The sequence below is a fragment of the Strongylocentrotus purpuratus genome, unplaced genomic scaffold (assembly GCF_000002235.5).
Source record: "Strongylocentrotus purpuratus isolate Spur 01 unplaced genomic scaffold, Spur_5.0 spur5_scaffold_16, whole genome shotgun sequence".
In the NCBI taxonomy this organism is placed as follows: Eukaryota; Metazoa; Echinodermata; class Echinoidea; order Camarodonta; family Strongylocentrotidae; genus Strongylocentrotus; species Strongylocentrotus purpuratus.
This window is the reverse complement of record NW_022145601.1, coordinates 30,586,010-30,613,235: the sequence shown is the minus strand read 5'-3', so window position 1 is coordinate 30,613,235 and position 27,226 is coordinate 30,586,010. Positions and strand designations below refer to the sequence as shown.

At 37.5% G+C, this 27,226-nt stretch overlaps 1 protein-coding gene across 1 annotated transcript; it reads left to right on the top strand.

Moving 5' to 3' along the window:
- Nucleotides 1–51: 51 nt before the first annotated feature.
- LOC583350 (E3 ubiquitin-protein ligase MIB2) lies at nucleotides 52–25,480 on the top strand. Its single transcript, XM_030987264.1, has 21 exons — nucleotides 52–176; nucleotides 7,729–7,968; nucleotides 8,254–8,425; nucleotides 9,338–9,444; nucleotides 10,409–10,600; nucleotides 11,797–11,906; nucleotides 12,840–12,947; nucleotides 13,212–13,316; nucleotides 14,007–14,163; nucleotides 14,770–14,978; nucleotides 15,322–15,470; nucleotides 15,783–15,942; nucleotides 16,433–16,587; nucleotides 17,042–17,168; nucleotides 17,321–17,530; nucleotides 18,014–18,192; nucleotides 18,898–19,043; nucleotides 20,465–20,654; nucleotides 21,189–21,309; nucleotides 22,055–22,174; nucleotides 22,855–25,480. The coding sequence occupies exons 2-21, from the start codon at nucleotides 7,740–7,742 to the stop codon at nucleotides 23,260–23,262; spliced, it is 3,354 nt and encodes a 1,117-aa protein (XP_030843124.1). The 5' UTR covers nucleotides 52–176; nucleotides 7,729–7,739; the 3' UTR covers nucleotides 23,263–25,480.
- The last annotated feature ends 1,746 nt before the right edge of the window (nucleotides 25,481–27,226 follow it).

The following is a 27,226-nucleotide window of genomic DNA, read 5'->3' as shown; positions in this document are numbered from 1 at the left end:
CATTTTGTATGGTTTTGGTATCAAAGTACACTGTATGTACGTGTACAGTTTGTACAATTCTCCTTTTCAATCTTTCAACCAGCTTTATTGGAAGCAGCTCATTTATTTAGGATATAGCATACGCAATTGGTCTTGAAGTACGTTCCACAGGGACACCAGCACCACTCTGAATAAAGGTGAGTGAATCCATAGGCAAACTCGGATACAAAAATGTGGGTCCAGACTCCCGTCTGGAGAATAAAGGGAAATCCTCTTCCTCGTCTCTGTGGGTTGTACACGAAATCATGTTTATCTATCAATGAGGTGCTATAGTTGCTGGTGAGGATCCGATGTTTGACAGATAGTGGTGGTATATTTATGCCTATGATAGTGGTAGTGGTGACATATATTGGACAGGTGATTAAGGTAATCATGGTAGTGGACCTAATGGGCATCAGTGGTAGTACTTTGGCTGTGAAGTTGTGGTATACAATGGTGGTAGCTGGTGCAGGTGCAGGTGGTGGTGATCGTGGTAGTATTGGACATATGATGTAGTGGTGCATAGTAGTATAGTTGTGATGTTTTGATCATGGTAGTGGACCTGATGAATATAGTCTTGCTGCTGTACGTGGTAATCGTTGGTAATCAGGCGCGTACACAGGAGGGGGGGTGGGGGTTGGGGGTTAAACCCCCCTTTGGTATTTTTATGTGTGTAAACCCCCCCCCCCCTCCTTTGGAAGAAACAAATTATTCACATGGCTGACCTAAAAAGGGGACTTACTCCCCCCCCCCCCCCCTCCCCCCACCCCCCCCCCCCCCCCCCCCCCCCCCCCCCCCCCCCCCCCCCCCCCCCCCCCCCCCCCCCCCCCCCCCCCCCCCCCCCCCCCCCCCCCCCCCCCCCCCCCCCCCCCCCCCCCCCCCCCCCCCCCCCCCCCCCCCAACGGATCCAAATGTCAAATTTTCAAATTTCGAGACCAAAAAAAAGTGTCCTTTTACTCCCCCCCCCCCTCCCCCCGCTTTTTCAGCGGTCGGCTGAGTTGTTGCGATTTTTTTTTGGGACCCCCCCCCCAAAAAAAGTGTCCTCTTACCCCCCCCCCCCCCCCCCCCCCCCCCCCCCCCCCCCCCCCCCCCCCCCCCCCCCCCCCCCCCCCCCCCCCCCCCCCCCCCCCCCCCCCCCCCCCCCCCCCTGTTACGCGCCTGATTACCAACGATTACCACGTACAGCAGCAAGACTATATTCATCAGGTCCACTGCCATGATCAAAACATCACAACTATAGTAGTGGACCTGATGGACCTGAGTGGTAGAGGTCTTGCTGCTTATTGTGGTAGCTGATGGTGATAATTTTAGTATTGGACAGGGGATGAAGTGATGGTAGAATAGTTGTGATGTTTTTTATTTTGGTAGTGATCATGGTAGTGCACCTGATGGGTGGTTGTAATGGTCCTGTTGGTTGTATAACAACAACGGTGGTTGATGATGATGGTAATGGTGTTAGTATTGATCAGGCGATGGGGTGGTGGTAGTATAGTTGTGATGTTTTCTGTGGTGGTATTGATCATGGTAGTGGATCTGATGGGGTGGTATTAATGGTACTGCTGATGGTACACCAACGATGGAGGAAGTATGGGTCAGGTGTAGTGGTGGTGTTGCTGATGGTGGTGGTGATCAAAGTAGTGGATCTGATACGAGTGTGTAGTAGTTTTGCTACTTGTGGTATAAAAACAATTGTAGTTGCTGATGGTGGTAATAGTTGTAGTATTGGTCAGAGTAGATGTAGTGGTGGTGCTGCTGAAATAGTAGTGTACCTGATAGGGTGGTTGTAATGGTGATGCTGGTTGTATAACAACGACTGTGGTAGCTGGTGGTTGTAATGGTGGTATTTGTGGTGATTGTAGCTCAATTCAATTCACATTTCATTGATTATAATCCCATCAAATTGGTTCATTCTCAATATTAAAAAAAAGGATAACAAAAATCGAAATCATACTGTAACAAAGATAATTGAGTACAAATGTAAAAACATAGAATAAACAGAAATGCCAACAGCACAAAATTACGTATTTCTTCGTAAGTATAAATTACAATTGTCGTAATGTTTTTTACAATCCTATTTTGTTTGGCTGGGAAAGAAACAATTACAAATTGTCATTTTATACAGATAAAAGTCATAAAACTATTCATATGTAAACAAAATGGAAATTTAATCTCAATTTTGTTTCTTAAAATCCAAAGGTTTAGGGTCTCTTTTCAAAGTTATGGTAAATAAATACAGTTCACAGAGAATTAAAGTACAAGTTATGAATTACAATAAAAACAAAAAAATTAAAAATACGAACTAGACGTAGTAGCTAGGTGATAGAGTGATAGCGTGGTGGTAATGGTAATGAGGATGATGAGGCTATGTTCGTGGTGGGGTTGGTAACGGTCGAACTGTTGGCGGTAGTTGTGATGATGAACAAGTGTTTTGATGGTGGTGGTTATGCGTCAAAGCGATGATATTGGAGAACAGGTGCAATTATAAATGAGGATGGTTCTGATGGTGTTGTTGAAGGTAGTGGTAGCTGGATTTTGTGGTGATGGTTGGTATGATGGTGGTGATGATGGTTAAGATGATGATGATTGATGGTGATGGTGAAGTTGACGATGATGATTGTGATAATATTGAAAGTTGTGGTAATAGAGGTGGTGAGTGTGGCGCTTGGTAATAATGTGAGGAGGAGAACAGATCATTATGTTACATGAAGTGTAATCAACGAATATTAGGCCATTAAAACAAAATCATGTTAAGCTTCCCCGCCCGCTTCCTTTTTGGGGGCCGCCTCCTTTTTTTAAGGCAGGACGCTAAACATGCTTTTCTTTTTTAATGGCCTTATGAATGAAATGAAAAATAGCAGTACGAAATAGTTAATGAAATGGGAAACAAAGCAAAGACAATTTCGTCATCTAAAAAATCTGGAATATATCTGGTCACTTGCCTACAAGTTTCCGTTTTTCGAAACTTCGTGTCTTTTTAATGTATCTCTCATTTCCTCAAAAATCACTCACAGTATTGTTCTGTGAAAAATACATTCGAATTTATCCTCATATTCAACGACAGAATTAGATTGGAAACACGACGAAAATATAACCCATCGTCGTTGTCCCTGAAGGAGTCTGTATATTGATTTGAGATGTTAGAATTAAATTGATCATATATTGGACTGCCTCCGGTCATGGACCTACAGCTCCGGTGGAGACTCTGATTATAAACACTAAACAAATTCAGTGGATTGCCTCACACATTTCCCTGTGCATTGGGACAAGAATTATCAGGTTTATTTCTAACTGTCATTGTCCATTTTATTACATACTATTCGAATCATAATAATACAATGTAATTGTGCGAACCTATACCTAACAAGCATTGCTTCTAAATAGGTTCGCTTTTCATTTCCTTTAAATAAATCATTTCGCATTACAAGACTTAAAAGAAACAATGTCAAAGATATTTCTATGCTAATTTCCGTCATATCAATATGTTTATTATTGTGATTATCTTCTATGTGGAAGATGAAATAAATTCTCTCTTCATAGAGCCGCTACAACTGCTAATTGTGATAGGCCTACTGGATATAAAAGACAGTTTGAGAACAACAGTACTGCGATGCGTAGGTTTCATGTAGCGTTCAATGCGTCTGAACATTGTTGTTTACTCGTACTGATGTGACACACATAATTTTGCCTAAGCCCAATTTCATCGACGATTGCCAAAATCAATGACAAAAGAATTCAAACTTTGTATTCAGTATGATCAGTGGAAGATTTTAATGACAACAATGTCTCATAGCCAGGGGCCAGGGCTATGACAAACATGAACTTTGGACTCAGTTGCGGAAGAAAGAAAGTCATATAATTGCTGTTGCAATGTGGAATTCTTGGTTTTAGTTCTGAAATCAATTATAACAGCCTAGTAAGTTGAATACATTATAATTCGTCGTCCATATTCAGATTGTTTTAAAGGAAACAGACAAGCATCAAACGTCAATTCCAGTAAGTCTATACTATTTACATGTATTGTATTTTATTTATTAAACTTCATCGATGTACATCAATATTCTGTTTGTAAACGTATTATATAAATCAATTTACAATACAGTGTATATAGCAAACAGAATGAAAATTATATACAGCAAAAACACTCTTTTTCCTTCTTGTAATAACCTGATATATAATGCATATTAAAGTAAATAATTTAATGTACTATAATACATCCAAAGACTTAGATATATGAAATATAATATAGCATGCCATACAAAATAGGTAAATGAGGTACGTGGAATGCCTAAAATAAATGACGTAATAGTACTTATATATATGCGGCCTACAGTAAAAAAAAACATAAGATTGTAAACTTTTACTTTGTTATTTAAAATACATAGTATCTAAAGTTACCCCTCACTGTAACTATCTTGTTTGGTAAACGAAGAGAAAATATCTATTACATCTTTATTGTCTAATCTCATTATAAATATGAATTTTTCTTTACCTCCAAGTTACTAAAATTTTCTTCAAAATCGCTATTTTTTTCAATAAAATATACTCGTAAATCATTATATTTGTCACATTTCATAATTATATGGAATTCATCTCCGATCCTACAAGATTTATATTGACGTCTTCACAGAATCGTAGATTCGGGGCGTTTTTTCTGGGCTTTTATATCTTCCCGTTTACATAGCTCGACAAGATCTTTTTGAGAAATTGGTATACTTTCAGGGTCCAATACGGCCTCATTTCCATTATTAGCATTCTGTTATGGAATGTGAAGCAAAGTATTACACAGTTAATTTTTAAATCGATAACAAAAATTACAGTAAAGTTCACTATTTTAATGTTATAGCATACAAATGTTTCTTTACAAAGTAATTAATGTTTTGGTATAGGTCCTTCGTGTCAATACGTTTCAGAGGGGAGGGAAACTTTGCCACTCATCATTGAGTTGTTCAAATATATACTGTACTTGATTAATCTTACTTTTTTTTTATTACATATTAATATGATTACTGATAAATTGACATGCTTTCTTCAGGCCTATGTATTAAATACTGAGCTAGGTATTATATTTTGTTATCGTTATACTTGTATCTTACTTCATTTATACACTTACACGTTAATACTGTTTACTGCATTGTATACTCTAAGCTTTATATCCTGCGTCTTTAATAACTAATACACTATGTCTGATTGCAATGATTTTTCTCAACCCTGTTGAAGATACCAGCCTCCATTACTCTTTATCTTGAATTCCTCGTTACTTTAATATAATGCCGTTTGTATCATAATGATTATAATTTCCTTTGTACATCTAAATGATATTCATCTTTGTACGAATATGCGATGTAATACATTTGTCATTTTTGTTTTAGTTTTTGGAAGGAGGGGGGGGGGGGAGTTAAGATGTATTTTTTCAATGTGCAATATTGTATGTAAGTCAATGTTATGTTTATATATAAGTTGATTTGGGAGCAACAAGTGAGGGCTTACATGCATCCGGGTAATAGTGTTGAATTTCACTTTTGTGAGCACTGGCCCACACGTATCTATATCTATATCTAGTAGTAGGCACAAGGTGGAAAAACAGAAATTAATGATATTAGTGTACACGACTTACGGGACAGTTATCCGTGAGTCCATTACTACGTCACAATCCACTAACAGAATCGCCAATTAGACTGGGGATTTCCTATTCCATACATTCATAACTCTGTTATCATTGGCCCGATTTAATTCAAACTATCGCTAGTCTATTTCTCTTATTTGTGTGCTTTCATACAAATGAACCTTAATGTAAAGGTTGCATTGTCCTATAATTATAACATCAGTCGTTAAGTGATTCCCCATCGCCCCCACCCTATGAGTTTCCATAATATCACTATCTTTTCCCAAGGCAATAAGTTCTCTTATTGTTACGTGAATTGTAAATAAAAACCATGATAACAACAACATTTCGCATTCCATTGAACTTTGATCAGGAAGGTTTATAAAATTAACATAGTTGTTGAAAACAGTTCTGTGAATATTTGCGTTTCCACCGTACCGCAGAAACGGAAGTCTCGAGTCAAAATTAGGGATTTATATTAGTAGGTAATAAATGTTTGTAAATTCATTTGCGTTGGCCTCGGAAGACGTACTAATACATGTAGGTTTGGGCAAAAGGAAAAGAGTCAAATCCATCTTATTATTTTCTTGTAATTTGAGTACATTCCTGACCGAGAAGGGGGTAATGCATGACCCTTAAAACGGTCGCTCTTGAACACCTGCTTCATGTTTAGTGTTCTGGTCGGGATTTTGTATTTTTCGTTTTGTATTATTTATTTTTAGCCCCCCCCCCCCTCCCCACAAAAAAACACAACAACAAAAAGCAACCACAGCGTTATGTTATATATTGCTCAATGATTGTCTCCACATATCATGAAATTTTGTGACCGTGAACGTGATCAGCTATACTTCAGTAAACTTCAACTACCCCCTAAGGCAACCTACCTCTAGGACGACTACTCGCTAGGAAAACTACCCCCGGACAACTAACCCAAGACAACTACCCCCTAGGACAACTGCCCCCTAAGGCAACCACCCTCTAGGACGACTACTCCCTAGGAAAACTACCCCCGGACAACTAACCCCAGACAACTACCCCTTAGGACAACTACCCCCTAAGACAACTACCCTCTAGGACGACTACTCCCTAGGACAACTACCCCCGGACAACTAACCCCAGACAACTACCCCTGACTGAGAACAACTACCCCCCGACAACTCCCCCTAGGACAACTACCCCCTAAGACAACCACCCTCTACAGGACGACTACTCCCTAGGAAAACTACCCCCAGACAACTTACCCCAGACAACTACCCCTTAGGACAACTACCCCCTAAGACAACTACCCTCTAGGACGACTACTCCCTAGGACAACTACCCCTCGGATAGTTGTCCGGGGTTGGTTGTCCTAGAGGATGGTTGTCGTAGGGGTAGTTGTCTGGTGGGTAGTTGTCCGGGTGGTAGTTGTCCGGGGTGGTTTACTAGGGGGTAGTTGTCCGGGAGTAGTTGTCCTAGGGAGTAGTCGTCCTAGAGGGTAGTTGTCTTAGGGGGTAGTTGTCCCAGGGAATAGTCGTCATAGAAGGTCATTGTCCTAGGGGGTAGTTGTCCAAGGGGTTAGTGTCCCAGGTGGTAGTTGACTGGGGGTGGTTATCCGGGGGTGGATGTCCAGGGGGAAGTGTCCTAGAACCATGATTTCATACAAAAATGATGGTATTGAATCTGGCTAAACATTGTAGGAATCATTTGTATGTGAAGAAGACCTAAATTTGTGTGAATGGGATATACCTGCTCCTATAGAGTAAATCATGTGTTCCTGGTGGAAAAGGGATGGGAGCTAGGTCCGTTATTGACAGGACCTTACTGTCATCGGTTCAGGCGAGCCCAAGGTCCGCGAACATCTTGTTATTCTCCCTGACACCGATTTTCTTCATCACTGCGCTCTACAGAAGTCATCTGAACACCACTCCTGGCCGTGTTACCATCAAGTGGGAACAAGGTTGATTTGAGGAGTCAGTATTTTTTTCTTAGATTTAAAGTATCATATCTCATTACTCATTAGCTTCCAAAACATCTTCATGAATTGCTGCATTTTATGATGATAATGCATTTTAAACTTCGTGACACTGATTCTCTTCAATATCGTGCTTGATATTTGAACCCTACTGTAGGTCACCTCACGATGGCGATGGGAGTGGGAACGAGGGTGGTTCGAGGTCCTGACTGGAAATGGTCGGACCAGGATGATGGCGAAGGACACCTCGGCACCGTGGTTACCATAGGAAAGGGGGTCTCGAACCCAGCACATCAGAAGATCGTGGTGGTCTGCTGGGACATGGGCAAGTCTGCTGACTACCGGGCTGGCTTTGATGAGAACTACGATCTGCTCATCTATGACAATGCTGCCGCAGGTGAGACAATTATAAATTACGCAATCGCAAAGGATTTTTAAAAAAAGTCAACCTAAAGCCATTTCAATAGCCTTATTTATAATATATTGAAAATTTGCAAAAATGACACTGACATATTTACGTTCCACGAACATAATTTATATGGGATACAACATAAACATAGGTTATTGAATTCTCTCTTCTCCCTTGCCTGCTGTCTTTTCACCACTTGGGTCGGGGGGGGGGGGGGGTTAGTCTATGTAATTATGACCAGGTCTTTATATTTCCTCTCCTTTTTATCCGCAGGTGTGAAGCATAATGGTGTAACGTGTGATGAATGCAAGGAGAATGATATTGCCGGAATGAGATGGAAGTGCAGTTCTTGCTATGACTATGACCTTTGTAACAAGTGCTACATGACATCCAAGCACGACCTGAAGCACTCTTTTCTCCGAATCATCATCCCCAAGTCTGCAGGGTAGGATCATTATTCTACAGTACCTCAATATAACCACCTGACCGACTCAAAATTGAATCCAAACCGCCCGCTTCCTAGACGTTATACCCTGGTCACACTGAAAAGACAAATACCAAACAGATAGGATAACCGATTGAAAAATTACATTACCCCCATGGTTTGGAGTCAGTTTGGCGGTGTGACTAAGGTATGATATACCTGAGTCATATTGCCGACTTCAAAACAACCAAGTTTTGGCCATTATACCTCATTCATGCCAACAAAAACGACACAAGACTGACAACAGACCAAAGAAACAATCAGTCACATTGACAATCTGATTCAAGACCAACTCCAAACAAATAAATATGGAGGTGGTGTTTATTTTTTGCTCAGTTTGTAGTCGTTCTGGTGTCAGTCTTGTTGGTGTTACCCACAATGTCCAAAATTCGGTCGGTTTGCAATGGACTCTGTTCCAGTCGGATGGAAGTTGGTTTATCAGTGCGACTCGGATATAAAGGGTAATATAATGTTCTGTTTGGTATGTCGTCGGTTTGGTGACGTTCTTGTCAGACTGACTTGGGTAAAACGTCTCTAAAGCATATTCTTGCTTGCTTTAAAAGAAACTATAACAAAACTTGATGCAGCTGCAAAGAAAACCCTGACTACATGGTATTTGATTTTGTTACTAATGTTATTAACAAAATTGATGACATTAATCCGATGAATAGTGACACATTTATTAAAACCATGGAAGGAGTACAACAGCTACGACTTTCACAACAGACTGTTCAAAATCATGATTTTTTTTTTTTTTTGTCGGTGAAACATGATTCTTTTGGAAATGTCGAGAGATTTCTGTCAGTAGTGTGATACTCCATTCTTTTCAAAGTGTATTCGATTATATTTTGATCGGTTGCTTGATTGGTATAGAAAGCTGATGTCACCTAGAGCAGCTTGTCGGAAGACTGAAGCGAAGGGATCGTTTCCTGGAGCAAAGGTTTGCAGAGGAAGAGACTGGCAATGGCAGCAGCAGGACGGTAAGCTCATGCATCTTAGGCCACAGATTATGACGCTGTCAACCGCGGTTTTGTTTTGTTTTAAGATGACGTAAATGTAATGGGCTTCATATTTCTGTATCTTATAACACATAGCTCACTGCAGATGCATAGGAAATTTGTTGCGCCCAGTTGCAATTCATTTACACATTATACAAATAACGCCGCGGTTTACCGCCTCATATCTGGACGACCCTTAACATTCCCATATATTGTCTCATTATCATAAACCCATTTCAGTGTGCAGAACATGTGATTTTCAGCAAGATTGTGTAACTTTCTTTTCAGTTTGATCATTCCAAAAGCTCACAGTATACATCAATTCTACTGTTTCACATGTCACTTGCTTTTGGACAATTCCTAAACTCTTCCTCCAGAAAGCTCTTGTTTGATCGGGTGCAAATCTTTTTTTCCTGCAATAATAATAATAATAATAATAATTACAGTGCTTATATAGCACCTAACACTTACTTTGTCAGAAGTCTCTAAGCGCTCTACAACAATGCAGCATAATTACCCTGGCTTTAGCAGTGCAGCTGTTACACGCGCTGCGTTTCAAGGAATACATTCCTACCAGGTACCCATTTACTTCACCTGGGTGGAGTGTGGCAAATGTAGATCAATGTCTTGCCAAAGGACATTTTTACCGTCTCTAATCTTCTTAAACTGATGCTTTGATTTTTAAAGTTGCGTAGCAGGGTCACATGTTGGAAAAGATTTTGCCAGTTTTGAAATAATGAATGGACATTTTTTTTAAAGGTGAATGAAGGTTGAAAACGTCCTGTACAATCAGTGATAATTATTTGTGTAAAAATAGTAATACATAGACCTATAATAGTCTGTACATGATCTCAAAAAGACTTTATTTATATGGGTATCTTGAAGCATCCCTTCTCCATAACGTTATACATTACATTAATGTTGGATTAAATAATACTTGCTGCAGGTGGGTCAGGTCATAATGGCGTGGTAATTCGAGAGGCCAATTGGGCCAACATCCAGCGCAGTGCCATAGCAGTTCGTTGGGAAGCTGGGGGCGCCTATGAATACCGCGTGGGGCATGATGGGAAAGTCGACATCAAGTGCCTTAAGGCAACATCCGGGTACGCTTACTACAAGGACCATCTGCCAAAATTTGGTAAGTTAAACTATGTAAATTACATGCCAGGGAATCTTTATAAATTGTAAAAGTTGAATATTCATCATCTTTAATGTCTACATAATAACAGAGAGCATGAAATTAGATTATCATTTGATTGTCTCCACAAATTAGGTTGTGCTGTTTAAACATTTCTCATTGGTGCTTGCATAGATGCATGTCTTCCTTACCTGCATGCAGACATAGCCGGCTTTGAGCATTCAATAACCTGTATGAATTGTCCTGTTTAGAGGTATTATGACAATTAACATGTTTTACTTACATAAAAGATAACACAGAGTTCACTCAACAAAATTAACATTTTGAGGGCCAGTAGAGAATTATACAAAACCAGATGAAGGAAATAGCATCAAGTACTGAAACTTGAAGACTTTATTTTGTTAAAGCGACACCGGGAGGTCGTAGGTTCAAACCCCGGCCGCGTCATACCAAAAGACGTTAAAAGACGGGAGTTGCTGCTACCTTGTTTGGCGTTCAACAATAAGGGATAGAGCAACGTCGATCTGGCGCTGCTCAGTGGCTGCCGGGCTCACGATCAATTGGGCAAAAATAATTTCCATTTTTGGTTTAGATCTAAATTAATGAAATTTGGAGTGGACTCTAAAAAGATTATTATTATTATTATTATTATTATTATTATTATTATTATTATTATTATTATTATTATTATTATTATTATTATTATAAACTGACTAGTACAGTGTGCAAGGCTTTAAAAATATTGCGTTCATGTTGAGAGTGCTTATGGTGAAAAAGTGTGTAGAGCATAGACATGGACTATGGTAATGGTTACCAAGTGGACCTAAAGCCGTCGGCCCTCTGGTTGCTTTGTAACAAGCATTTATGCTTTCTTAGCAGTCGGGTAAAATAACCACCACCACCAAATAGAAACAGGTAGATATTAGAGAACAGAAAGAGAGATAGAAATAGAGTGAGAGAGAGAGAGAGAGAGAGAGAAAGAGAAAAGATGAGAAGTGTAGGGGTAACTCATTGCTATCATAAACACATTATATAGAAGGAGAAAATGGAGATTGAGATAAAATTGGGACTATATTGAGCTAACCTGTTAGTAAATTACAGGGAGTTTGAAGATAAAAGTAGAAGAAATAACTTTATTAATGCTTCTATTAAAAAAAACGCATCTTCTTCATTGTAGCGTCATTTCTTTATTACAGGTGAATTTAACGCATTAGAAATTGGTGACCGAGTGGTTGTGAAGTTGGATAAGGATGTTCTTAAGCCGCTGCAAGAAAACCATGGAGGCTGGGTGTCGGGAATGGAAAAGGTTTGATTGCTCTTCTATAAAAAGATATATCACTTGCTATTTCATTTGACCAAGGAGATTTCAAACGAGGCGTCACTTTCGATTGCGTTATTTATTGCCCTAGTAATGCCCACGAAAGCAATATGTACTCACTTGCCAGTAATGTAACGCAGTATTTGAGCTGTCCATTTTGCAATATTCTTTTTTTAATATCTCGTTTAAAGATCACTTGAGTACCTGGCGTAGTCTTGCATCAGCAAATGGCGCCTCGGTGCAACTGACATAGGGAAAGAAGTTTAAAATTCTACTCTCCATTTTACTATGGCTTTTATGGTTAGATTCTCTTGCTATAATTATCCAGTTCTCTCTTCTCGTTTGTACCCTGTCTCTTTCATCCTGTCCCAGCACTCCTTCTTTTTCAGCCTTTCTGCTACTTCCAAATTCTAGTGTCCTCGTGAAGTTTTAATGCACCAGTGCAATCATTCATTCGTTCTCAAATTGTAGTATTTCTTAATGATGATTCACTGATATTTTCGTAATTATATTTATACTTGCTTTGTTTTGTAAAGTTTTTAAATTAAATAGTAAACAAGTAATAAGTAGAATAAGGCATTAAGAATCTTTACTCCTTCTTGGAAGCGTCGAGTCTGTAGGACGTATTAGTTAATGTAATACATTTAATTACGACCGTAACCATGGTAAAATATAAATATTGATGACAACTGAAAAACAGCATTTGACTTTAATTAGAACAAGGAAATCCTGGGTTCAGAGCCATGAGAGTGTTGACTCTGTGTTGAAGTATAAGCCTTTCTGGCTACAATTAAACAGACAATGTTCTTTTTATAATTTACTTTCTTTCACACCGTCCCATTATCATAAACTCGCAAATCATACTGAATCAAACCATTATGTGTTCTTGCTTTCTCTCTCATTCTCTCCTTATTTTCCTAGTTCATAGGAAAAGTAGGCCGGTTGGCGAGTCTCACGGCAAACAGTGACGTCAGGATCAAGTACCCGAATGGACAGACGTTGATCTTTAACGCTGTTGCAGTCACTAAGGTACATACTTGGTCTTTTAAATCTCTAGTACCTGAAAACTTGAAAACAGTTAATTCCCATTAAATGGCGAATTATTTTGATTGCGTTATACTAGTAGAAGTATTAGTAACAGTAGTAGTAGTAGTAGTAGTAGTAGTAGTAGTAGTAGCAGTAGTAGCAGTAGTAGTAGTATTAGTAGCAGTAGTACAAGTAGAAGCAGTAATATTATTGTAATTTATTGTAAATGTTGTTACTTTACAATTTTCGTTTTTGTTCTTATTAAAGCTGCCATCGTTCAACACCGGAGACAAAGTGCGCGTAATGTCTGACCAGGCTGCCGTGAAGGAGCTGCAGAAAGAACATGGAGGATGGAACAGTAAGATGTCAAAGGTCAGATATTACTGTACAAATAACTAATTGTTCATTAAGTAATGACCAATTTGTAATGTACACAGTAAATTAAAACAATGAACTTGTTCAGCACTCATTGAAAACTTTACTTTGTAAATGTCTATAATTTGTAATAAGGTAGCTTTAAGATACAAATTAAGCTTCAGATGGATTGCTGTTAATTTTCAGACCCTTTGCTTGAAATTGGAGTTACCCATTTGTTACTGAACGAGATGGAGCGATATTAAAGACAAAGTCCTGAATAACCCTTTATGTGTTTGATTATGTAACCACAGGTAAATCAAGTATGTGGATTCGTGCATTAATTTGTAGTTTCCGAAAGCATTGCTTTAAAATGACGTCTATCATATTGATCTTCATCTTTATTCAGTAGGGAATACATGATCATAGGCAAATTATTTAATTTAGTTTTGAGCACATCCAACTATTCTGAGGCACATAAATATACATTTTATGGTTTTTCTTCATTTATACGCGACATTGTTATATTATGTAATTCAAAAATTTGTTAAGCGATATGTTACTGTGCATTTTCGAATTCTTCAAATGTTCATTATATTTTGGGAATACATTCATTGACTTGGTACTCGTATGCTGCCTATGTATGTTTGTTTTTTAAATGAAGCTGATAAAAGCAAACACAATTCAATTCATTTAACCCGAATCCAGGCTCTTGGTGAGGAAGGGCGTGTTCTTAACATCGATGCAGATGGTGATGTCAAGGTCAATGTGGGTGGAGCATTCTGGACCTTTAACCCGGAAGCACTAAGCATGGTAGAACAGGGGACAGGGGCAGAGGGGATCTTTGAGCAAGACATCAGAGCAGGTACTAAAAGTAATGTAAAATGTAATAGTGGTAATACTAGTGGTTTGTGCTCTGAACGTATAGGCTTACCGTGATGTATGGACTTGTTATACAGTAATCCTTTCTGCCTAAATCTAATTGTAGTAAATGATGTTTTTATTTTGTTTTATTTTAATTCCAGTATAAAAATTCGTTTGCATCTGTGTTTTGTATTTCTACTATATCTTAAAATATCCTTTAAAGTCCATGAACTTATGGGCTTAGCATTTCTAAAAGCATGATTATTACACAGTTTTAACCTGCCACTACATTAGGCCTGTTTTTCTATTCATTTACTCAAGAGTATTTATCTGAATATATATGTTATATGTTCCATTTCATTTATCAAATTGACATGCCACAAATCACAAGTATTGCTGTAGGTTTATAAGAGTGGATAAATAGCGATGAAATTGGCTGGGAAGAAATGAAAAGACCATTTTGTCTGGTATTCAACCTACAGGCATGTCATGTATACTGAATCAGAAATGGTTTCTGTTGGACATGATATTACAGATTTTAAGAAATCAACTTGACAATGTTTTGCTGAATTTTCTGTCTCCCATTCCTGTTGTAATTTTCTGGAAGGTGTTATGGCGCATTTGCTGAAGCAGCTGCTCGATCCGCTTGGGCTCGTTGACTCAGATGAAATTCGACAGATGATGACTGCCGCAGCAACCGAGGCAGCAACTAAGGATGGAGAAGTAACTGCTCAGAGTGCCAAGGAGTTCATCAAGGCCGTTATGGAGGGTGATGTGAAACGGGTTGCTGAAGCCCTCAAGAAAAACAAAGGATTTGTAAATATTTTTTATTTTATTTCGTAAAAAGCACTTCATAGTGTATGTTTTATCATTTGCAAAGTGCAACGTTATATTAGTGTATACATTGAATTTACATTGAAAGGCAGATTATGTCTTACTGAGTAACATTTTTGTAGGACTTCCATACATGGATAGGTTGGTTCTGCTACAGATCACAAGAAATATGACTCCTTTCCCTCTTTATATTTCTATCCCTAATGGTCATTCCTCCCCACCCTTTATTTCAACTCCTTTTTTTTTAAACGTACCCAATTCAATATCAGCTCCTTACTGGCTCATGTATCATTGTCATATGTTTTTTTTCTCACTCTTTGCATAGGTAAATGTGGTTGTCCAGGATAACACACCTCTTCATCTAGCTGCTTATCAAGACCACTTTCAGGTAGTTGAGTTACTAATCAAGAATGGAGCCAAACTCGATGTCAAAGATGACGACGGTGACACTGCCCTAGCAAATGCTGTCCATCAGTGAGTTCAACAATCAATTATAAATCATCACCATCATTCCTATCAAGGCACTTTGTCCTCAGGCTTTGGCAATGGTTTAAATTAAAATCACTACTTGAAGAAGATGAAGTTTATATCATTTGATATTTTTCATCTCCAGCCCTCTGGTTCATGTCAAATTTGCCTTTGCCCAATATTTAAATGGAAGTGGTAGTCAACCCACGGTTTCCTAAATGGATGCACTCACACATGATGAAAGCAAATCATAATCACCATGCATTTGCAGGTTGTTGTTTTTTTAATCTTGCTTTATATTTAAATTAATTTTGGTAGAGATAATGCACGAATTGTGAAGTACCTGTTAGACCACGGAGCTGACCCCAACACTACGAATGTCAAGGGAGGAAGAAGTCCTCTTCATATCGGGGCGTCGAAGAACCATACTCAGTGTGTGAGACTGATCCTTGGAAAAGGTGGAAATCCAAATGTAAAAGTAAGATATATTTCATTGTCTCAACATCACGATGCCTCACGACCAACCAGGATTTTTTTTTTTAATGCTACAAAATATCTTCACCAAAATGTTATTTCACTCCTAAATCCATATGTGGATATATTGGTTTTGATTGCATTGAAGAAAAAGAATATGGTTATTAAAGGTTATAGGTATGTAAAATCCCATTGATATTCTGAAAACAAATTTGTTATGTACAAGAATTAGACATAAATAAACTCTCTGAATGAAAAGGTCTGATGTAAGTCCACACATTTACATTAAATTCATGTTATTTCGAATGGAAACTGATTTCTAGTTGATTGGATACTGAAGCACTGTGTTGTTCCATGCTTATAGACGTGTAAATAAGTTGATTTTTAATATGCATGAGTTTCCTAATTTACTTTACATTACAGTGGTACATCGCATTCTGGCATTAGGAATTCCAATTGTTGAAAGAAATTTACAAAAACATATATAATTTCAGGACAATGTTGGAGACACCCCTTTGCATGACGCCATCCGAAAAACTCAGAAAGAGATTACTGAGCTCCTGATAAATGCAAGAAACATCGACTTGGAGTTGAATAATAAAAGAGGATTCAATCCGCTACATCACGCTGCCTTGTCAGACAATCCACAGTGAGTTTTGTAAATTAAAACTTTAACAATACCTCAACAGTGTGACATGAAACCGATATAGATTTTGTAAATGGTATATGAAATATATTAAAACTGATATTGTTTGAGCATATTCCTAATATATTCATACATGTGGTTTATCTAATCTTTTTCTGTGTTATCCTTGCTTCTTTTGATTCATTACAAACTGCAAAGTTCAATAATACTTTAGACATGTAGTTCCACTAATCTGATCTAATGCTCTCAGATTTTGGGGTGGTAGGTATGGGAGAATTTGTATGTATATATACCTCATGACTGGTTATGAGTAGGAATTATTCCATATTTTGTATATAACATGTGTTTTTATTTAGTGAATCTTGTGTCACATTTTCAGAAACACAAATAACAGAGATACTGAGAATGGTTGTACTGTAAGTAATAACCTTAAATCTGTTTCGTTTTGTTTGTTTAGTGCTACTCGTCTTTTGATCAAGAAACAACGATCTCTGGTTGACATCCGGAAGGATGACGGCTACGCGGCTCTTCACCTCGCAGTTCATAATGGCAATCAGAATATTGCAGAAATACTTATCACAGAGGTATTTCCAATCATTTTGAACCGCTACGTTTTTGTAGTCAATGCACTCAAGCGGAATCTTATAACTTTATATATTTATATTCTTCCATCATTGACCTCTACCAGTAGTTTTCAGTTTTCTCTCTCTCTCTCTCTCTATCTCTCTCTTCATAGGGGCATTGTGCTATTGATCTTTACAACGAGCAGCATCAAACGCCGCTGTTGCTTGCAATCGCCAAAGGTCGTACTGCCATCATCGAAGACCTGATCAAGCACGGTGCTGATATCAACTCATCGGATGGTGATGGGGACAGTTGCCTTCATATCGCAGTGATGAAGTACCGACAGGGGCAGGATATTCCTGATACTGATAATCTGAGAACGGTAAATATTCTCAACCTCTTGGACTTTTCCTTTTCCTTCAAAATCATTTTGAATATGACCACATTGATTTGCAAGAAATCAGCTAAAGGGCCATTTAAATAGACCTTGGTTTTGACTTAAGATATAATATTTGAATTATGCAATATTTTATTGTAATGTTTGCAACAAGTGACAGACAGGCCTATGAAAATTGTATTAAGGTTGATTTTTGGCTATGTTTGCAATCATGTTCTTGGAGATCCGGTATTGTGTAAATGTCTGGTGATCGGGTAATACAAATCTCCTTATCATTCCACAAGTTTATAATACAGAAATATGGCCTATCCATTTTAAAATGCATTCACAGATTCCTCCATAATGTTATTATTATTTTTTTTTTTAATTCCCTTTGATTATTCAGTTTGTATGTTAACGAATCAAGAAATCGTTGGATTTGTTCTGAAACTGTGTTTCTCTTCTTGTCTTTGGTATTATATCTTCCAGTTCCGAAAGAAGTATCGTGACAATGGAATTACCAAGCCTCTTACTGCTCTAATGTGTTATCTTGTACAAGAGGGTGCAAGCATCAGTCAGACTAATCTCAAGAAACACACACCACTCAACTATCTGAAAGAGGCTGCGATTCATAAAGTTCTGGAGCACATCGCTCGCAAGCTGGAAAGGTACAGAAGCAATTGTTTTTGTTTTTGATCAATATTACCGAAGTACTTTGTGAGACTTTTACTTCCAAAGTTACAGCAAAGTTTGTTGGATGAAAAGTGAAGAAGACTAGCTATAGAAGACTATTAGGAGAAATAGGAGAATCGCTCGGAATACACATGGAAGACAACACTCTCAATTAGATGTTATTTTTAAATCTTAAGTTAAAAACCCTCTATGACTATCAAGCATACTTTATAATTACATTTTTAAGTAAAGAGAGGAGGCCCCACCCCCTTTTTTCTCTCAATATGTCTCGTTTTGTTCTATCTTCTCTTGGTTTCTATTGCGTGCCTTCTACCGTATGTTTGGAATAGTCATTACAAGTATGACAACGGTTAGTGATGTGTATTATGAGAATGTACATTTGTTAAATCCTAATTAATATTTGAAGTTGATTTTGCTTTCTGGGTATATTGCCTCTTATGTTATATATATTGATCGACCAGCAAAATATAAACGACTTAAGGAAAAAACTTATTGGAAAACACCACTGCTTGCTCTATTTCCCTATTCTTTGTTCACAATCGTCTCACAGATTTCATTAATTTCTGTTTTTTGTACAGATTCAGTAGAAGCTTTGTATGATTTTGTGAGAATTCCTTTGCCGCCACTACCATAAATCACATTGACCTTTCAATTGGTGTATGTATGTTGTTCCGTTTCAGAGAGGAGCTTGGTGACAGCAGCTTAGTTCACGTAGAAGCTAATGACGGTGGTCGAGAGAGGAAGCCATCTACTTCTAGTGGCGGGAGTAGTGTAGACCAACGGGATAACAATGATCCTTCGGCATCACCAAGAAGTTCACTTTCAGGTATATTGAATGTAGAAATATGATCTTTATTTTCTTCTTCACTGCTTTATCTCGTGAAATCTGGCCTGGCGTCAATTGATTAATGAAAGAGGAAATTAAATAACAACAAACAAAACAAAACTCTATACGACGCACCTTCTTACACAATTATAAGCCCTTCACACAATATCTCATTAAATAATCATTATATGATCATACAAACACGTTCAATCCTCACAGTATGAATGCGTTTGTAAAGCCTCTTGATGGAGTAAACCATTAAATAGAGATGTCTTGGGAATGTCAAGTGGATTGTTACCATACCATTTCAGTTAAAAGCCACTGTTAACCCAAACTTCGTGTCATTAGTCGTTTAGTTGTTATTTAGTTGTTATTTAGTTACATGATGGTGGCAGCGGTGGGATTACCTGCCCTCTGCACGTTACCACGTACCTGTCATTATGAAGTGACTTTCTCTCATACAGAATGGAAATGCATGTAAATTCTCTAATAATAGCGTTTTTTACGACTTAATCCACCATAATTGAATGACCTACATTTATACAGAATATAAATACTAAAGATAATGCACCTTATACCTGTCACAATGGAGTGACTTACTTGTATACTTATATCGCATGGATATGTGTGTAAAATCGCTGATGACGGAGTTTGTGTACCTTACCCCTTTTACTTAATGAAAGACTTACTCTTTATGTAGTATGGACATTGTCTGTAATGTATCTAAATGATGGAATAACTTGTGGAAAGTGTGTGAAATATCCCTTTCACAGTGAAATGACTTGCTCTCATGTAGTATGGACATGTGTGTAAAGTCTCTCATGGAGATCATGGACGTTATCCCTGGTGTAATGGAGTGACCTACTCATATACATGTATAGCATGGACATTTATTTAAAGTCTTATCTCATTGCAGATTAGGCACCGTGCCCCTGTCACTAAACTTACTCTTATACAGTATGGACATGTCTTGAAGTCTGTATAACAGAGTTGCGCACCATACCCCTGTATTAATGGAGTGACTTACTATCAATAGAGAATGGACATGTGTGGAAAATCTTTCATAGTGGATATGATCACACATAGAGGAAGCTCTTAGTGAAGATTACTTCAATGACTACATTTCCCTTATCTTTATGTATATTAATGCAGTAGGAATTAGCTTGGTCAATTATTATTGCATTTTCCATTCTAAGCAGTTACTGTTAAATCAAGATTGCATTTCTGCTACCTGCGAATTAATGTTGTTGAACATTTGTTGAAGATAATGTTTAAAGTGTGAAATATTACCACACACATGTCTAGTGAAGGTGAGCTCAAAAGCACTTAGTTATGTTTGTTATACTAAAACCCACAATGGTATTAGTGAATGCAAGCTTTGCTAATTCCGATGCATCTTCTGGTTGAATTTATTTTCCTAGATGATTCTTTCTGTGGAGTCCACATCATAAAGGATCCTAAGAACGAGGTGAAGTTGAAAGAAATTATTGGGAAAGGTGGCTTTGGTGAGGTTTGGAAGGGCCAATGGAGAGGTACACCTGTTGCCGTCAAGCTCCTTAACAGGGAGGGTAGTCAAGATTCTGAAGTTGAGCAGGAGGTTGCAATCCATAAGTACGCTATTCCATCTTCTTTACCAACCTCATATAATATCACTTACCAATCATAGTGAAACATGAATTCCCTTGATTACACAGATGGGAAGAGGGAGAATTTTATTCCTTTTCTTTCAGACCTCGACCACGGAGAAAAGATAGATTAGAATAACCATGACTCTTGGCAAATAGAGCATGTCATTAGAAATAAACCCATAGAAATGTATACCTGTTGATGGGGTGGGAATAATAGCTTTCATCAGTTTAGTTTGAATAATCTGTACAAACTTTAGACTAACATTTAAACAAACTATATGATAAAAGTTTGTAGGGTTTCCCTTCAAGAGTAATCCATATTCGAAATGTCACAAGCAAAAACAATTTTGTGTATTTTCATGGCAAATGGAATCGAACATGGAGTCATTCTGTAGTTATCTTGGTGTAAATTGGTATCTTAAAGAGATTCTCCTAACTTTAAGGGTTAAAGTGTTGGGAAATTGAAAAGGAGCATTTTTCAACTCATTTTGTGGGACTCTTGTTTTCTTCTATGCAGGCGTGCCCTCCATCCAAACATTGTTCAGCTGATGGCGGTTGGCCATCAACGTACACCAGGATGTGCTATGATCGTCATGCAGCTAATCGACGGGAGTAATCTCGGTACAGTCATCTTTCAGGTATGAAAAAGACCACGTTAATTGATGAACATTTGGATGAATGTTACTGCACGACATTATCAATTTTAAAGTGTCAACCAAACTTTACAGAGGCAGAAATTTTAGAAATATCATGTTTTCTTTCAGTCATTTAAATACCAACTTTTATGACGGAAAAATTATGAAACAATTCTAGAAGAACTCTTTCCAAGGACATTTATCCTCAGACAGCTACCCACCACACCCTCAAAAAATCGTCCTACAATTATCCTGGACGGGCACCTCTTAATTACCCCCTACTTGTCTGAGGGCGAAGATTAGAGAGAGCAGACTGCATATGTGAAAGGGAAAGATGAACTGATTAGATGGACAGCGAGAGAAAGGAGAAAGACAAAAAGAACCCGGGAAGAGGTGGATAGATTGTATTAAGGAAGACTATGAAGAAGTTGACTGGGACATGACAACATATAGGACGAGATGGAGAGTGTTAACGAGGAGATGTGACCCCCCCCCCCCCGCCCCCCTTATGGAGGGACCCACAGGAAGATGAGGATGATGACGAGGTCTGAGGGTAATGTGGATAATTGTCCTTGGAGGTAGTTTTTCTTAAGAGGTAGTTGTGTAGGAAAAGAGTTATTCAGAGTTATTATTGTCATATGGGTACTTGTCCTGGTATGAGTTTTCATTAAAAGTTATCCTCATATACTTTTATATCATTCGACCACCTTTCATTACTCTCCGTCCCTTCTATAAAATTTTGTTGCAGGATGGCAATCCTTATGAATTCACGCTGAAGGTACGCTTATCTAGGGATCTTCTGTCAGCTGTCACCTTTCTCCACCACTGTAAGATACTCCATCTCGACATCAAACCACAGAATGTTATTGTAAGTCTTCTTTCCTCATGTTTTCCTCACCTCTCTATCTCTTTGCCTCATCCTCTTCCTCACTTCCTTTTACTGTTGCCTCCATTTCTCTCTCTCACTCTCTCTCTCTCTCTTTTTATTCAAAGCCCCACTGCACTACTTATATCTACTTGCTCCCTCTATATAGCAAATAATGCCTAATCGGTACCTGTTGGTCCCCTCATGATCCTCTTTTTTATGTTAATTGAGAGCTGATTGGATAAGATAACCACATGTCAGTGACCTTGCATGGATGTATAATCTCCTTGGCCAAACTAGTACAGACGGGCTTAAGCCTCCATCATTTTATCTCTCTCTGACTAGTCTCCCTTACTCCGTCTTTTATCACATCATACATCCCGTCTAGGCAAGTTTAATCATTGAGAGCCAGAAGGGCATTGTTGTCTCCTATTTCATTGATGTTATCATTTTCGTTCATTTATATCAAATTTTGATTGATTCATGGAGGATGTGAATAAAATATATTCAAAGCTTGCATTTTGCACACAAAAAATTGTAAATACCGACATCATGAAAATTTGTTTAAGTAATGCATACAACCTTGCAGCATATTACTCCATGTGAATATTGTTAATATGAAATGCATTCTTTTGACAAGCTTCACCAATTCGTTCTGTTTTTCCACATCCTGTTACGCTCAGATTGAATCAAAGACGAAGAAGCCATATTTGTGTGACCTTGGTCTTGCGCACATCAAGACGAGGTCAACCATGTCACGTGCCACCCTCGTTACTGCCAGGGGTACATTCACGTACATGCCTCCTGAATGCGGCACATCTGAGGATGGTAACATGTCCGCCACATCAGCATCCGATGTCTGGTCGTTAGCCTGTACATTACTCGAGTTCTTCTCGGGACAATCCGTCTGGCCCAAGACTATCAATCCAATGGCTCTACTCTGTAGGTTCATGGGCGATGATGTCATGCCAGCTAATGTGGAGAAACTCCAACCAAACATCAAGAAGATTCTGAAGCCATGCTTTCATAAAGTCCCATCCAAACGTCCGTCAGCGGAATCGATGATGCAGCAGTTCAGTGGGCTGATCTAAAAGAACTTTTACCCTTAAGGCTCATTCAGATATGGCGCTGTAAACCACCGCAAAAGCATATAATAGTTTTTTCTTGTAAATGAATGGCAACAGCGCAAAACAATTTTCTTACTTTATTTACTGAGCTCTGTGTTATAAGATACCGAAATGTGAAGCATATTATTGCGCTCTATGTCTCCATGAAGATAAAACAAGCGGTTTTTTGCGGTGTCATATCTGAGCGAGGCTGTATTAGAGCTTGGTTATTATTTTGTCTGTATAATACTATATGCAGAATGCATACTTGATCACTGAAGTGTGATCATTATTGTTAATGATACTCCACAAATGAGTAGTTTGGCATCATCTTTGATTCATTTCGTAGTTAAATTGCATCTCATGACACAAGTTGTTACGTTTTAGATATATATATTTTTTTACTGTAACAAGAATTATATCAGACACACACTTGAAAGTACTCCATTCTACCAGAGTTGATACTAGTCGATGAAGGACTACATACCCAAATCTTCTGAGGATACTGTTTTCGTCGTAAGTGGATTTATTAATCAAGTACCCCCAGTTAATATCAGGCCAAGGTGCAACTAGTATTTTTTACAACTTTTAATCACGGTCTGTGAAATAAATGGGAAAAAATGCAATTTAATGCAATTTAATAAAGGTGACAGGCAGTCGGGCATGTGCCCCGAGTTGTACTAATGATACTCCACAAATGAGTAGTTTGGCATCATGTTTGATTCCTTTTTTTTTTACTTAAATTGCATCTCATGACACTATAGAATTTTGACACGAGCTGTTAAATGTCAGATATATATTTTTATCATAAAAAAAGAATTATATCAGACACGCACTTGATAGTAGTCCCTTCTTTCAGAGTTGTGAGCATTGACCATTAGAACTTCATTTGAGTCTACCGGGTAGTCAACAAAGTTGTATCTAACCAATCAAGTCTTCTGTGGAGAATGTTTCTGCATACGTGAAAAATTAATTAAGTACCACCAGTAAAGATCGCTCCAGTGTGTTACTAGTATTTCACGCTTTTCACCACGGGTTTTGAAATAGATACGAAATAAAATTAAACAAAGGTAACGGACAGATGAGCGGGTGCCTCCTATTTCACAATTCGTAATGGACGATGTGCCGTGAGATTACTATTATTGACAGAGTGGTGCGATAGCTTTGCCTTCAGCAGTCGAAGTTTCTTCATGTTATATACTCTAGAATATTAAGTATTTTGATACTCAGTGAACTTTTGAGACGAATTCAGTGCGTTTCATTCCTTCCTTTACATGACCAAAATTTGTGTATAAAATATCGCCACCTTTCAAAGATTTAATGCAAAGCATTATCTGTCAGTCATCATAATGAGCAGCATTATCCATTTTTTCTATTAATAGATCTAAGTTATTGAATTGTATTGGCGTTAGGATTGTATGATATCGTGTCTGAAAGTCTGAGCTCTTGTGATCAGTCCGATTTTAATCTAAATTTTCAGTTCACCCCTTTGTTTATAACATGGCGTTTCCATTTTAATATTGATATTATAAAGTGCTTTTTATATTACTCGGAGCCTGCTATCAACCTTTTCTTGTACTGGTAATAATCTTCGGATGGAATGTCGCTCCTATGTCGGTTAAAATTACCTATGCTTGATGTAAAACTTACTTTACCCTATTATAAAATAGTATAATCCATTCAGATGAAAAATGAATTATATCATAATGATGTTATATATGTAATCAAACTACATGGTTTACTTCCTCGATTCGGTTTCATCTTATATTAATTCAAATTGTGTCATAAAATTACATACTGCAAATAATTGTGTATATACTTTTCCATTTGCTAAGAGGCTGTAAGATATGTTCTATAAATACAGTTTGTTATATAAATTTTATGACAATATCTCTGTAGCGTATAACTAACCAATCAGACTGACAGCACATCGATAAAGAGCTACAATTTCAAGCTTGTAGTGATACCGTTAACAAAAGGCGGTTCAACCTGAAATTTAATCAGAATTAAACAATTATCATAAATAATATGTCAATTTTAAACTGTGTTTACAAACAATCTTGCATCAAATTAGTTGTATGATTATTGAATTTTCACTAAAATTATATAGTACACTTGTCCCAAAAGGAAATATCAATGCCCCTAAAGATTATACTCTATTTCCTTAGCATCATAATAAATGCATAATAAATTTACGATACCCAGAAACTATGGCTGCTTGAATTTCCTTTGTTCACTATTGACTATTTTATTTATGTGCATGATATAACAACCCTTTTGGATCTACACAAATTACCCTAAATTCCTCTTTATATCTTATACATATCTACAGTTACCGGAATTTATCTTCATTATGTTACTTTGTACAACTGCCTCTTATATAAATGATATTCAAATAACACAATTAACACGATCTGTACAACAGACCATTACATTACACACATGTACTATACTTTGTAACTGCACGTGTAATGCATCATACAAAGTTACTGTGCGTACGTATCACTTTCATGAAAAAATTGTTTACATCAAATTATCTAAAAACTATGAACGGTACAAAACCAAAACCCAATTCAAACTGACGGCTAAATATTAATTATCAACATCGTGTGTTCAAATTATACTCACAACATAATTGTGCATGTCTGGAGTACTAAATTATCGATAGCATGTCAGAAAGATGACTTTCCCAAATAGAGAATCATGTTATGTGCATCTAAATTGCTACGTCCCCACTCGGCAGACCAAAGATTAAACCAATAAACATCACTTCTGACGTCATATCTCAATCGTCAAGTGAAGGCGAGGTTGTCCTTTCAAAACAGAGATTAGTATCTTACAATCTCTCTGAGGATTTCTAAATCATTAATTACCTGGCCCTTATAGTTTGTGACAATTATATTCTTTCTGCTAATATATTGCCCTCGAATTTGCAGGAAATATTTGATACATAATATCCGAGACTTTAGTTTTGAAAATGTAAATATTCGAGGAATCTTTAAGCAACTGCTAGTATATCAGAAATATATTTCTTTTATTTCGAAGTTTAGGGATGAGATTCAACACTTTCTCAAAGATATAAAATCAGTTGCAAAGACTTACAGAGTATCTCTTTTGATGTGGTTCCACGATTCCCTTTGCTACAATTTTATATTACATTGCATCCAGGCGCGGATCCAGGTTTTTTTTTTAGGGGGGAGGGGGCCCAACATTTTTTTGTTTAGCTCCCGAAAATTTAAAAATCGCGCCGGCCGAAAAGTCGCTCAGTAGGGGGAGGGGGGGGGGGAGTAGAGAGCACATTTTTTTTTGGCCCTCGAAAATTTAAAAATTGCACCCCCCCCAAAAAAAAAAAAAGGTAAAAATCACGTTTCCCCCTCCCCTGGATCCGCCACTGATTGCTTCATATTGTAGTAATGTATTGTACCGTTATAAAAATACAAAACACGTGTAGTTAATGGCTGAAACAATTTCCAATGTAAAAATCAATAGGGTAAATTTCACCTTTTAGCATTTGCTATCAATTCAAATAATGACAAATAATGACAAATTAATACACTATAATACGTCTCATAGCATCGATGATTTAGTTCACATAATTTGTATGTATATTTATAAAACGTGTACCATAGGAATGTTGGTTAAATAACGCTCCAAAAAAATAAATAAATAAATAAAGCTCCAACCGATTCTAATTGGTTGATGTCACGTCCGTTCGTTTTCTTTTCTTTTGTTTGCTTGCTTTGTTTTGTTAACTAAAAGATATCCGGTGAAGATGCGACTCGTTAGACAGTCAATATTTTTTTTTACGCAACAACTCATTGATTTATGAAGCAGAATTGTACCTGTTATAATAAATAAGCCAAAGTAACGACTCGACATTTTTAATGATATTTTAACTTATATTTTTGTTTAAAAAGATAAATGTGTACAGTATTGTTATTGTGGGAGT